The sequence below is a fragment of the Eulemur rufifrons genome, chromosome 4 (genome assembly GCF_041146395.1).
Source record: "Eulemur rufifrons isolate Redbay chromosome 4, OSU_ERuf_1, whole genome shotgun sequence".
Taxonomy (NCBI): Eukaryota; Metazoa; Chordata; class Mammalia; order Primates; family Lemuridae; genus Eulemur; species Eulemur rufifrons.
In genome coordinates this window covers 11,431,272-11,444,350 of record NC_090986.1, presented here as the reverse complement: position 1 = coordinate 11,444,350, position 13,079 = coordinate 11,431,272, and the positions used below count along the sequence as shown (strand labels likewise).

The 13,079-nt window shown below is 41.1% G+C and overlaps 1 protein-coding gene across 4 annotated transcripts in view; it reads left to right on the top strand.

The window, feature by feature from the left end:
- The window catches only part of ARHGEF7 (Rho guanine nucleotide exchange factor 7), a 160,209-nt gene that overhangs the window by 79,210 nt on the left and 67,920 nt on the right, over window positions 1–13,079 (top strand). For all 4 annotated transcript variants that reach the window (XM_069467566.1, XM_069467565.1, XM_069467568.1 and 1 more), the window contains one exon: window positions 3,878–4,079. In XM_069467566.1, coding sequence (XP_069323667.1) covers window positions 3,878–4,079 — 202 coding nt within the window. The remainder of the gene's footprint in view (window positions 1–3,877; window positions 4,080–13,079) is intronic.

The following is a 13,079-nucleotide window of genomic DNA, read 5'->3' as shown; positions in this document are numbered from 1 at the left end:
GTACCCCTTGGGGCATGTGCTCGTTAAACAGTATGTCTTTAGAGCAATATCATGACTGAAGAAACCTATATATTCTCCAATATAGTAACTGCTAAAGAATGGAAATCTGTTGAATTGGGAAATTTCATAGGGCTCTGGAATGGCTCCCTGGCCTCTGTACCTTTCTTCTGTTCCCCTCCCTTAGCCGCTATCCTTTCCTTGCTCTGGGAGGTTTTGTTGATGAAAATGTATGAGAAGTCAGGGGTACTTCCCCCACTTGTACCTTGAATTCAGAGAGCCACCTGCCTGTTCATCGTGTCCTCAGTTCCCTCGTGCCTACTTCAGGCTAGTGTTGTGCCCATGGGGCTGGATGGAGGGGTATCACCTTAGGGAGGGGCCTCCCTTGCATGCTTGTCCCTTTGCTCTCCATGGTTGTAATGTTGGAATTTATCACCAGGATGGGCCAGCTTGTCCAGATGACTTTGGATTAGTTACAGAAAGGAAAAGTGGTGAAGATCATAGTAGAGAGCTGTTGAGTGGTGATAATAGTTTGCAAAAAGAGAAAAATGATACAGCATAGTGAGCTCGGGTAGTGCTTTACCTCACAAGAGAAAGAAAAACGTGACACTTCTAGATTTGCGCTTCAGTTGCAGTGGCAAACTTTACCCTGTACCTCAACAGTCAGAGTCGCCCTGAGCAGCGTGCCGAGCTGATGGTGGCCACCTGGAGCTTTCGTTCCAGACACTGAAGAGAGATTTCGTCATTAAATCTTAAACATGTGTGAAATATTTAACTTAATTTGTAATTAATATTCATCTGTAAACACATTTATTTATTTATTTATTTATTTTTGAGACAGAGTCACTCTGTTGCCCGGGCTAGAGTGAGTGCCGTGGCGTCAGTCTAGCTCACAGCAACCTCAAACTCCTGGGCTTAAGCGATCCTGCTGCCTCAGCCTCCCGAGTAGCTGGGACTACAGGCATGCGCCACCATGCCCGGCTAATTTTTTGTATATATATATTTTAGTTGTCCATATAATTTCTTTCTATTTTTAGTAGAGACGGGGTCTCACTCTTGCTCAGGCTGGTCTCGAACTCCTGACCTCGAGCGATCCACCCGCCTCGGCCTCCCAGAGAGCTAGGATTACAGGCGTGAGCCACCGCGCCCGGCCAACACATTTAAATAGATAAGTATTATGTATTTGGGAGTAACGTTGTCAGCTTCTCCTTATTGAGGATCTGCAGTAGCCCCATTACTGGTGCTTTTTCTTCTTCTTTAGTTATTTACACATGCCTATAGTTTAGAATCAAGTAATTTCCTGCTATTAGGAGATAAAACAATGAAGACAAGCACTTTTGATTTTTTTCCATTGATTCTTTCTAGGTATTTGCGTGTGTGTCTCTAAATGCCTCTTCTTCTTCTTCTTTTTTTTTTTTTTTTTTTTGCTTAATTTGGAGTGTGATCAGTGTGGGCCCGCAGTGGAGCAGGGGCTGCAGGGGCTAGCGCTCTTCCCTCCCCAGGCCCTGCCTTCCAGTGCCACTTTCCCCATGGCCAGTTTCCACCATGTCTTTCGTTAGATCAAGGTTTAAGATCACAGTATTTTGACTAGGTAAAGAATACTCATAGCAGAGCCATGTATTTTTATACACACACACACACACACACACACACTCTCACACACATACTATGTGTCTTCCTCCTTTCCTAATATTTGGTTTTCTGGAATTAGTACTTATCATTTATTTACTTTTCTGTAAACAACTTTTGTAGGTTGCAGACCTGGTCTTTTGCCTATTTCTAAGAATCTCAATACATTCAAACATTTTAGGTATTTTTTTTACTTTCATCTTCCCGAGGATGCCCTTGAAGCCTTGTGACCTACTTTAAACTCTCTTGGTTGCGATCCAGGCTCTCACACAGCTGCTGTCTATGAGATTCCTTCCTCCTCACCTCTGACCTGTGTAGGTCTCCTTTGCCTCTTTTTTCACGTCTTCGTTTTTATCTTCATTAATCCCCTTATTTTGTAGGAGCACATTTTTCTCTAACTCCTTGAGGCAGGGTGCATGGGAGGTAAATCTGTTGAGAACTGGAATTTATGCAGATGTCTATTTTATCATAATATTTAGATTTTTTGTGTATTCAGTTTTCAGAAGTTTAATTATGATATGACTTGGTCTGAATTTCTTTAAGTTTATACTATTTGAAGTTCGCTCAGGTTCCTGAATCAGTATACTTATGTCTTTTGCTCAGTTTGGGGCATTTTCAACCATTTCTTGTGCTGCTTTTTAGTCCTGCCCTGCTTCTCAAATTCTGCTTCAGAAGCTGTTGATAGAGTGGTAGATCTTTCATTACTTCTTTCAAGTCCCTGGGGTTCTGCTTACTTTTTTCAGTCTGCTTTCTCTATGTTGTTGAGTTTGTGTAAATTTTACAGGTTCTATTTTTTTTTTTTTTTTTGAGGTTTTTGATTTTTCTTTTTGTTGGTTTCTAGAGAATTTGTAATTGTTTCTTGACGGCTTTTTGTGATGGCTACTTGAAAAAAACGCTTTTCAGTGATTTCCATGTCTGCTTCATTTCATTTTGTTATTGGCATTAGTTGATTGTCTTTCTTCATTCAAGTTGTGATTTTCCTGTTTATTGGATGAGGAATGTTTTTGATTTATTCCAGACACTTGGAAGAGTGCTGGACCCTGCTTCAGTCTCTGTCTTATCAGGCTGTAGCACAGTTATGGCTGCTGTTAGGTATTAGTTGGCTTTGGTCCCAGTGACTGCTTAATTTTCAAGGCCTTGTGGTGGTGTCTGCTCATCTTCATCCACCTGGTGTGGACCTAGTTCCTGCTGGGATTTGGCTGCTGCTGCCATGGGGCCTGCTGTTGCTGGATGGGGGGAAGTGATGATGGGCCTGCTCTTGGAGGAGGGTGTGTCTGTCAAATTCTGGGCCTGGGTCCTCCCTGTGGCTGGGTGGAGGTGGGAGATGCTGGGCTGCCCTTCTCCTCACTCCTGTGGCCAGCAAGGGCAGGCTTCTCCTGGGATTTCTTTTGGTCTGCTCCTTTCAGCAGCTTTGGGGTGCCAGCCTTCCCAAAGCCCAGTACAGGGTAGGCAGAAATCAAAAGGAAACCGTAGCCTGGTCTGCCTTCCTCTTCCCACCTCTGAGAGATCTGGAAATATGCTCAGTCTCTGAGAAAAATACAAATTAAAATATGGGGCACCATTTCTTCCCCTCAGTTTAGCAAAAATAAATAATCTTTGGCAATATCTAGTGTTGGTGAAAATCTGATGAAATCAGAACTCTTAGATAGTGTTGGTGGGAATGTTGCTGGGTGTACATTTGTAGAACCTTTTTGGAGGGCAATTTAGAAATACATATGAAAATTTAAAAATGTTATCTTCTGTGTTTTCTAACCTGAATTTAACGTATAGACTTATTTACAGGTATGTTCAAAGATAAATATACAAATATTTTTAATGCAGCCTTGTTTTGCAAAACAAGAAAAATACTGTACATGGCATATGAAAAAATACTGGAAGTAACCTGAAAATTCATTAATGGAGAGCTGATTCAATAATTAATGGTATAGTCATACAGTGTAATATTATGCAGTTATTTAAATAAGTATAAGTACTGCTGGAAAAATGACCACAATGTATTAACTTTTTGTAACTTGTAGAGAAGTATGTATCATATAATTCCATATAAATGTATGTGAAAGTGTGTGTGTGTGTTTATATGGGCATAACAGTGCAGAGCAAGACCTTTTAAAGAGTCAGGAGGATGTCCTCTTGGGGCTGGCACGGGGTGGGAGGTCACAGTGCACTGGGAGAGGAACTGCGAGATTATTGTAAACATGGCTCTGCTGCTCTACATTGTGTAACTTTTCTCCCATCCCTTCCCCTCTTTTAGGACATGACGGATCATAGCAACAATCAACTGGTAGTGAGAGCGAAGTTTAACTTCCAGCAGACCAATGAGGATGAGCTCTCCTTTGCAAAGGGGGACGTCATTCATGTCACCCGAGTGGAGGAGGGAGGCTGGTGGGAGGGCACACATGGTGGCCGGACAGGCTGGTTCCCCAGCAACTACGTGCGTGAGATCAAGGCCAGCGGTAAGTGGCCAGGCCTGGCCTGTGGGTGGAATGACTGGATGAGGAGGAGCAGAAAGAAAGAGAGGAGCTCAGCATAGTTTGTTCTCTAGTTGAACTTGTGTAGACCACCTGGCCTTAGGATAAAGTTCTCTGATGAAGGGCATTGATTTTTACCTTACTCCCACATTGGGGTGCTGGGGTCAGGGTGTTTTCTTCCATGGGAACATTTTCCAGGTGCAAAGAGAAACATCTCAAGTCTGTTAGTTTTTATTGTTGCAGTTATACTTTTATATTGAAATAAAATTTATCCTTTTTTAGGACTAGCGTTGGAACTTGAAGTTTGCAATATGCAGGTTGTATTTAATTTTTATTACTAGGCGTACTTTTGCCAATCACGTCTAGTTAAGTAATTTTCTTTGTACTAGTAATAGTATTTTAAAGTGCACCACTTTCATTATATTTCCTGCAGTTGTTTAACATTGTTTTTACTGACTTTTTAAAAATGATCATGTCAGAAGGAGAACAGCAGTCTTTGGCATGCTTTTATTGCTGCTTAGCTGTCATTCACATTGTGGAATTGAAAGTTCTCTCAGAGGCTTGCAGTTTGTGACTTACTGTCACGAGGGTATGGCTGTGAAAATTCTATAAAGCTGGTGATTTGAATGCCCAGCAGATGTTCTCTGTATTTACAGAATAATAGACTATTACAGCAAATATATGTTATAAGATATATACTCTCCATTTCCCCAAACACAAGTGTTACTCAACCATTCCTCATTCCATGAATCAGCCTCATTTATTGAGAAGAAACTCTGCAAAGACTGCTGGTTTTATAAATGTAACTATATAGTTCTTGCCTTTAAGGAGCTTACAGTGGATTTATTTATTTATTTGTTTGAATTTGGTTTATATTGACCTTGGTTGGAGGTGCTCTTAGGAGATGGAAAAGTAAGATGCAATTTCAAAAATAGTGTCATAAAGGGGAAGGGCCTGGGTGTGTGGGGGGGGGGGTGTTGAGATTTGTTAAATGAATCTCATAACTTTACTTGCATGTTGCTCCATATTTGAAAGATACTATTGTGTAATACAGTTTCTCTGATTGTCCTGGGGGAAAAGAGCAATTTTATAGAGAATAACAGATAAATAGGGAAGTGTGGAAAAAGCGTGTTGTAAAACCATAGCTCTGCCTTGGGGCTTGGGTGAGTTAGCCTCAGAGCCACAGGTGTTTGAGACGTGAAATGAGGATGATGATTCCTCACCTGTTGAGGTATTGTGAGGGTTAAGTTGTTAAGGTTTGTATGGCATGCATGTTCTAGGGTGCCTGGCACAGAGTAGGAGCTCACTGAATGTTAATTGCTGCTATTTTATTTTTTAAGGTAGCAGGAAAAAAATTTATAAATGTGACTATGACAATTTTGATATAAAAATATTTTCTCACCAGGGACATCAAAGAATGAATAAGGTGGCAGGCAGCCCTTTTTTGTAAAGTTCTTTGGTATTAGACTGTTTAGGAATAATACACACTTGTTCTCTCTTTTTTTAATTGTATATAAACATATATGTATAGAATATACAGTTGACCATCTTGACTTTTTTTTTTGAGACAGAGTCTTGCTCTGTTGCCCGGGCTAGAGTGAGTGCCGTGGCATCAGCCTAGCTCACAGCAACCTCAAACTCCTGGGCTTAAGCAATCCTACTGCCCAGCTGGAACTACAGGCACGTGCCACCATGCCCGGCTAATTTTTTTCTATATATATTTTTAGTTGGCCAGATCATTTCTTTCTATTTTTAGTAGAGACGGGGTCTCGCTCTTGCTCAGGCTGGTCTCGAACTCCTGACCTCGAGCGATCCACCCGTCTCGGCCTCCCAGAGGGCTAGGATTACAGGCGTGAGCCACCGCGCCCAGCCATCTTAACCATTTTTAAGTGTACAGTTCAGTGGCATTAAGTATATTCACATTATTGTGTAACCCTCACCATCATCTATCTCCAGAATTTTTTCATCTTCCCAAACTGAAATCTGTCCCCATTAAACACTAACTCCGCATTCACCTCTCTAGCCCCTGGGAGTTCTACTCTGTCTCTATGAATTTGGCTACTCTGGGGATCTCATACAAGTGGAATCATACAGTACTCTTCCTTTTGTGACTGGCTTATTTCACTTAACATATGTGCTCAAGGTTCATCTATGTTGTAGCATGTAACAGAGTCATTAATACCTTCTTTTTTAAGGCTGGGTAATATTCCATTGTACGTATATACTGCATTTTGTTTATTCATCGGTGGATGGAAACTCGGGTTGCTTGCGCCTCTTGGGTATTATGAATAATGCTACTAAGAACATGGTTGTATAAGTATCTGTTCAAGTCTTTTTATTTCTTTTCAGTATATACCCAGAAATAGAATTGCTGGATCAGATGGTAGTTGTATATTTAATTTGTGAGGAAGCGTCATCCTGTTTTCCATAGTGACTGCCCCATTTCACATTCCCACCAGCAGTGCACAAGAGTTCTGTTCTCTCCACATCCCTACCAGCTTGTTTTCTGTGTTTTTGGTAATAGCCATCCTGCTGAGTGTGAGGTGGTATCTCATTCTTGCTATACGTTTTGTGGTTGCCAATAATGATAATAAAAAGCAGTATTTTTATTATAATAAAATCAACTTAGGCAAGATTTTTTTTGTCTGCTTATTATGTTCTGGCTACTGTATAAGGTGCTTTTTGTTCATGACGTCAGTTCTCACCATAACCCTCAAAGACAAGTATTGCTGGGATATTAAGAGGGTAGGGTACAAATAAATGACATCCTTTAACATGTGGAGAGCCAGCTGAGAGCGTGACACAGCTGTCAGGCTGAGGGGATATAGGTGTCAGTTTTACAAATGCTGCCATGAGGAAATACAGTTCAGTCTGTGACTCAGTCGGGCAGCCTGGCGTTGCCCTGCTTGAGCTTGCCTGGAGACCTGAGGCTGGGGCAGGCTGAATTCAGGCTCCCGGCTCTCCTCTATTCTGGGCCCCACCAGTTAGAGAATTCCTTCTCCTAGGGACTAGTGAGAGCAACTCTGGGCTGAAAGGCCAGAAGTGGCTCCAGTGGACCTTCCAGGAGGACCCTTGAGCCAGGGCAGAGGAAGGATGACATCGTTTCTTACCTTTGCCAGGGGAGGGGTGAGTGGAGCAGATCATTAGGCCCGGAGCCTGGACCTGATGGGCACCTTTGTTAAGGCTGGTCTTTCGTAGCAGTCATGTGGCTTGCTTTATATTTTCTTATGTGAATACTCATTTAAATGTGAATTTTGGTCTGATTTTGAATCACCATATTAAAAGAGCAGCTGAATGAATTTTTACTTTTCAGGTATTTCTCTTTGTGGATTTTTCAGAGTTAACCCAGCATAAGGAAATGATACTGAAAAGATAGGGTTTGTGGATCTCAAAATCCTCTTCAGGTGACTTCTGGGAGTGAGTTTCACGTATTTTTGAGTATCTTCAATGTTGTCTTTTGGTAGTAGTTCATCTTACAGCAGCTATTACCTTTTTCAAGTCCACAGGAAGTCGTGGCATGGAGTGTGGGCCTGAGAGCCAGCAGTGGCAGAGGAGGCTCTGAGAAGGACCGGTGTTACATGTTTAGAAATGTGGACCCTCACTGTGTTCTACCTAGAATTCCCATTTTTGTATCCTCTGTATTTCTGAGTATGTGTGTGTATGACCAGCTTACATGTGTGCATGTGATGGATGCATTGTTATCAGAGAGCTCTTTGCAGGGGCCACACTGAATCTAGAGTTTTAGTACCAAACTGAGACCTAGGAAGCTTTGTTTGGAATATTTTTTCTTTTTTTCTCGTTCATTATTTAAAATACAAGAAATGCCATATTTGCTCACATTGGTGATTCCTTATGCTAAATTTTCTTATCTGACGATTGAACCAAGGGAATAACCTCATTAGGGAATAACTTCCCATCCTTGGTGTTCACTAATTATATGAGTACATTGTATGGAAAGTTATGCAGGTCTGATTTTAAATGTGGGCATTTAAGACAGGTGCAAAACCACATTTTTTACAGTGTCATGTCGTAGTTAATAATAAAACTCTAGGTTCACTACAGTGTCATATCGTAGTTAATAAAACTCTAGGTTCACCGTTACAGCTCAGTGCTGCAGCGCCCCCTTCTCCACAGCTTCCCTTTCTGCTCAGTTACCTGCAGCCAACCTCACACCTAAAACAGGTAAGTACAGTATGATAAGATATTTTGAGAGAGAGACCACATTCACGTGACTTTTATTACAGTGTTTTGTTACAATTGTTCTATTATTATTGTTCATCTATTACTATGCCTAATTTGTAAACTAAACTTTATCATAGGTGTATGTGGGTAGGAAAACACAGTACTATCTGAGTTTTTGACATCCACTGGGGTTCTTGGAACACATCCCCTGTGGATGAAGGAGGCCTGCTGTAATGACATTTTTACCAGTAGCTTACCTGACTTTCTGATTTTAGGTTTTCCTTTCTGAAGAATATATTTAAATAAGGCTTGTAAATGATAGTGTAATAAGTGCTTAATTTTCTGAAATCAAAATTGTGCCAGGTTCCAAACTTAACAGACTTCTCTAACTGGTAGTCATGTTAGGATCATTTCTTTGTGAAATAAAAACACTGGCTTCCTTTAAATTGAACATTTTCTTATGTGTTATGTTTTTATTCTTATTGAATAAACAGAAACTGAGGTCTGCCTGTAAATGACGATATTTTTTAGGCTGCCTTTGTCCAGATAAATTCTCAAGGTTGTGAAGTGAATCTCTTCTACTTCCCTGGGAAGTATAAACAGCCACTGGTTGCGTGCCCTCTTGCGGTCGCAGAGGGAAGTGCTCTTGTCAGGCTTCACCATTGTGTATTTGTGCTTTTCACCTGTGTTATGGTTTCTAGCTTGAAATAGTCCCTCTTTGGAGACAAGTACCTTCCAAGATTCTGTATAAGGATTTTGCTAATGTTTGCATCAAAAGGCACTGTTATTTTTTAGTATATACAATCTTAATGGAAGGTACACAATTGTTACTTAGCATTTATTTTCTGTGTACCTTTTTTTTTGATGTAAAACCCATGGATTTCTGCTGCATTTTATGCACACAGATACATACGTGTTTTACACACACACCCTCCCCACAACCAGAACTTCCTAGATTCCAGGGAGAAGGCAAGAGAGAGAGAAGCAGCAAGGTTCTGGGAGTGCATGGTGCTGGTGGTTGCTGTGGTAAGAGAAGGCGAAGGCACTCCGTTGTACGTGCGCAGCATGGTGGGGCACAGGCAGACGGCGAGGGGATACCACCAAGGGCTGAACTGGGCGGACGTGGGCAGAAGTTGCATTCTGTGTCCTTATAAGTCCGGTTTTCTGTGTATGCGTATATGCTCTCCAGGTTTCTTTTAGATGATTATTCCTAATGTGCTGACTTTAATTCTCCCATTTCTGAACAGCTCATTATCTGTTGCACAGTAAAGACATTTCTCCTAAATGTTATTTTAGGAGCTGGTCAGCTTGAGATGATGACTTATAACCTCTGGCAGTGATGTGAGAACTTAAATGGGTTTATCATTTGCTGGTACACAAATCTTTAATGATTGATACTACTACTTCTTAAGTTTGTCACTTTTTAATATTTTCTTGTTTATTTTTGACATCAAAAAGCAACCACATGCAACTGAATTTTGGAGGCTGCTGTTAGCTATGAAAGAACAGTGTTTCATATAAATATGATCTGTGCAGGGAAAGGGACAAAGGTTACATAGAACCTTGTTTTCCTTTGTATCACTGGAAATAAGCCTGTGCTGTAGCTTGTACTCTTCCGTGTGAATTGGGTGCGGGCAGGTGCCCATCTGTGCATGTGTGTGTGCATTCGAGTGGTGCTAAGTTTTCAAAAGCACCCAGGATAAGGCTGTACTAGAGGGTGGGTATCTCAGCACTGTTTCTTCCAGATACAAATTTTTTAGAGGGAAGAGCATGAATTGAGAAGATATGGGCCTATGACGCAGGTGTAGTGAACTATGCACGAAGGAGACTGGGATTAGGTGGCTTTGAACTTTGTATAGAATGTAGAAGTGAATATTCTTCCGATTAACATGTGAAGTGTATACTCATCCAAACATCAATGTTGTGGTATGTGGGAGGTGGTTCTTTGATTGTGGCCATCTCCCAGTGACACCTCCCTTAGATCAGCTGGCTTGTAGTAGTTTGGGGTAGGGTGGTTAGTCTTCCAGTATTAGAGGTTTTCTTTTAAAAAAGTTTTATTTTTATTCATGCTAAAGTAGGTAGTGCAAGCATGTGACAAAGCAGGCAGGACAGAGGAACTTGTGTGTGAAGAGCACTCTCCAGCCTCAAGGAAAGCCTTGGGTGGGTTGCTCCCCTCCTAGATAGCTGCCTCACAGCTCCTGCAGTGTGGAGACGTCTCTGCTTTGCTTTATCAGCTTATCTCATTTTATTAGCTTCATTCCATTGTGTTTTTTACAAATTGAAGGTTTGTCCCAACCCTGCATTGAGCAAGTCTACCAGTGCTGGTTTTCCAACATGTACTCCCTTCATGTCTGTGTCACAGTTTGGTAATTCTCACAATATTTCCACCTTTTTCATTATCATATCTGTTATGGTGACCTATGATCCAGAGATCTTTGATGTTACTATTCCAGTTGTTTTGGGGCACCACAAACTGCCCGTATAAGATGGTGAACTTAATTGATAAATGTTGCATGTGTTCTGACTGCTCCACTAACTGTTCCTGTCTCTCTCCCTCTCTTTGGGTCTCTCTATTCCCTGAGCCACAACAATACTGAAATTAGGCCAGTTAATAACCCTGCAATGGCCTCTGTGTGTTCAAGTGAAAGGATGATTTGCACATCTCTGACTTTAAATCAAAAACTAGAAATAAGTAAGTTTGGTGAGGAAGGTATTACAGAAGAAAAAGTTGGAAGCTAGGAGAGGTTGGTTCATGACGTTTAAGGAAAGAAGCTGTCTCCATAACAAAAGTGCAAGGTGAAGCAGCAAGTGGTGATATAGAAGCTGTAGCAAGTGATCTGGAAGATCATTGATGAAAGTGGCTACACTAAGCAACAGATTTTCAATATAGACAAAGCAGCCTTCTGTTGTAAGAAGAAGCCATCTAGGACTTTGATAACTAGAGAGGAGAAGTCAATGCCTGGCTTCAAAGCTTCAAAGGACAGACTGACTTTCTTGGTAGGGACTAATACAATTGGTGAATTTAAATTGAAGTAATGCTCATTGACCATTCTGAAAATCCTAGGGCCTTTAAAAATTGTGCTAAATCTATTCTGCTTGTGCAGTATAAATGGAACAACAAAGCCTGGATGCTAACACATCTGTTTACAGCATGGTTTACTGAATATTTTAAGACTACTGTTGAGACCTACTGCTCAGAAAAAAAAAAGATTCCTTTCAAAATATTATTGCTTATTGACAGTGTACCTGGTCACCCAAGAGCTCTGATGGAGATGTACAAGGAGATTAATGCTGTTTTCATGCCTGCCAATACAACATCATTCTGCAGCCATGGATCAAGTAGTAATTTCAACTTTCAGGTCTTAGTAATACATTTTATAAGGCTGTAGCTGGCATGGATGTGGACAAAGTCAATTGAAAACTTTCTATAAAGGATTCACCATTCTAGATGCCATTAAAAACATTAGTGATTTATGGTAGGTGATCAGAATATAAACAGGAACAGGAGTTTGGAAGAAGTTGATTCCAGCCCTCATGGATGACTTTCAGAGTTTTAAGACTTCGATGGAGGCCAGGTGCAGTGGCTCACGCCTGTAATCCCAGCACTTTGGGAGGCTGAGGTGGGAGGATCACTTGAGGCCAGGAGTTGGAGACCAGCCTGGGCAGTGTGGCAAGAACCCTGTCTCACAAAAAATTAGCTGGGTGTGGTGATGCACACCTGTACTCCCAGCTACTCAGGAGGGTGAGGCAGGAGGATTGCTTGAGCCTAGTAGTTTGAGATTACAGTGAGCTATGGTGATGCCACTGTACTACAGCCTGTCTGACAGAGCGAGACTCTGTCTCTAAAAACACAAACAAACAAAAAACCCACTTCAGTGGAGGAAGTAACTGCAGACGTGGTAGAAGTATTAAATGCCAAGAGAATTAGAAGTGGAACCTGAAGATGTGACTGAATTGCTGCAATCTCAGGATAAAACTTCTGTGAATGAGGTGTTGCTTCTTATGATGAACAAAGAAAGTGGTTTCTTTAGATGGAATCTACTCCTGGTGGAAGATGTTGTGATAATGGTTGAAATCACAACAAAGGATTTAGAATATTGATATACTTGGTAAAGCAGCAGCAGGATTTGAGAGGATTGATTTCAATTTTGAAAGACATTCTACTGTGGGTAAAATGCTATCCAACAGCATGGCGTGCTACAGAGAAATCTTTCAAGGAAGAGTTAGCCAATGTGGCAGACTTCATTATTGTCGTAGTTCATTAGATTGGCGCAAAAATAATTGCGGTTTCAGACCATGAATTTTAAATCATAACTAGGCTCAAACACATCCTTATTAGTCAAAATAGGAACGATTACAATCAACACATTTTTGCCAACAAGGAATAAGTTTGTTTATTCCTGTAGTGTAAAAATCTGTGCTTTGGGATTCGATGAACCCTTGAAACACATTTTCTGCATCCTGCTGGTTGTGGAAGCGTTTTCCTTGCAAAAAGTTGTCAAGATGCTTGAAGAAGTGGTAGTCAAGAAGTCAGGTGAATATGGCAGATGAGGCAAAACTTCATAGCCCAATTTGTTCAACTTTTGAAGTTTTGGTTGTGCAACCTACGATCGGATGTTGTTGTGGAAAAGAACTGGGCCCTTTCTGTTGACCAATGCCAGCTGCAGGCATTGCAGTTTTCAGTGCATCTCATTGATTTGCTGAGCATATTTTTTAGATGTAATGGTTTCCCTGGGATTCAGAAAGCTATAGTGGATCAGACTGGCAGCAGACCATCAAACAGTGACCAATGACCTTTTTTTG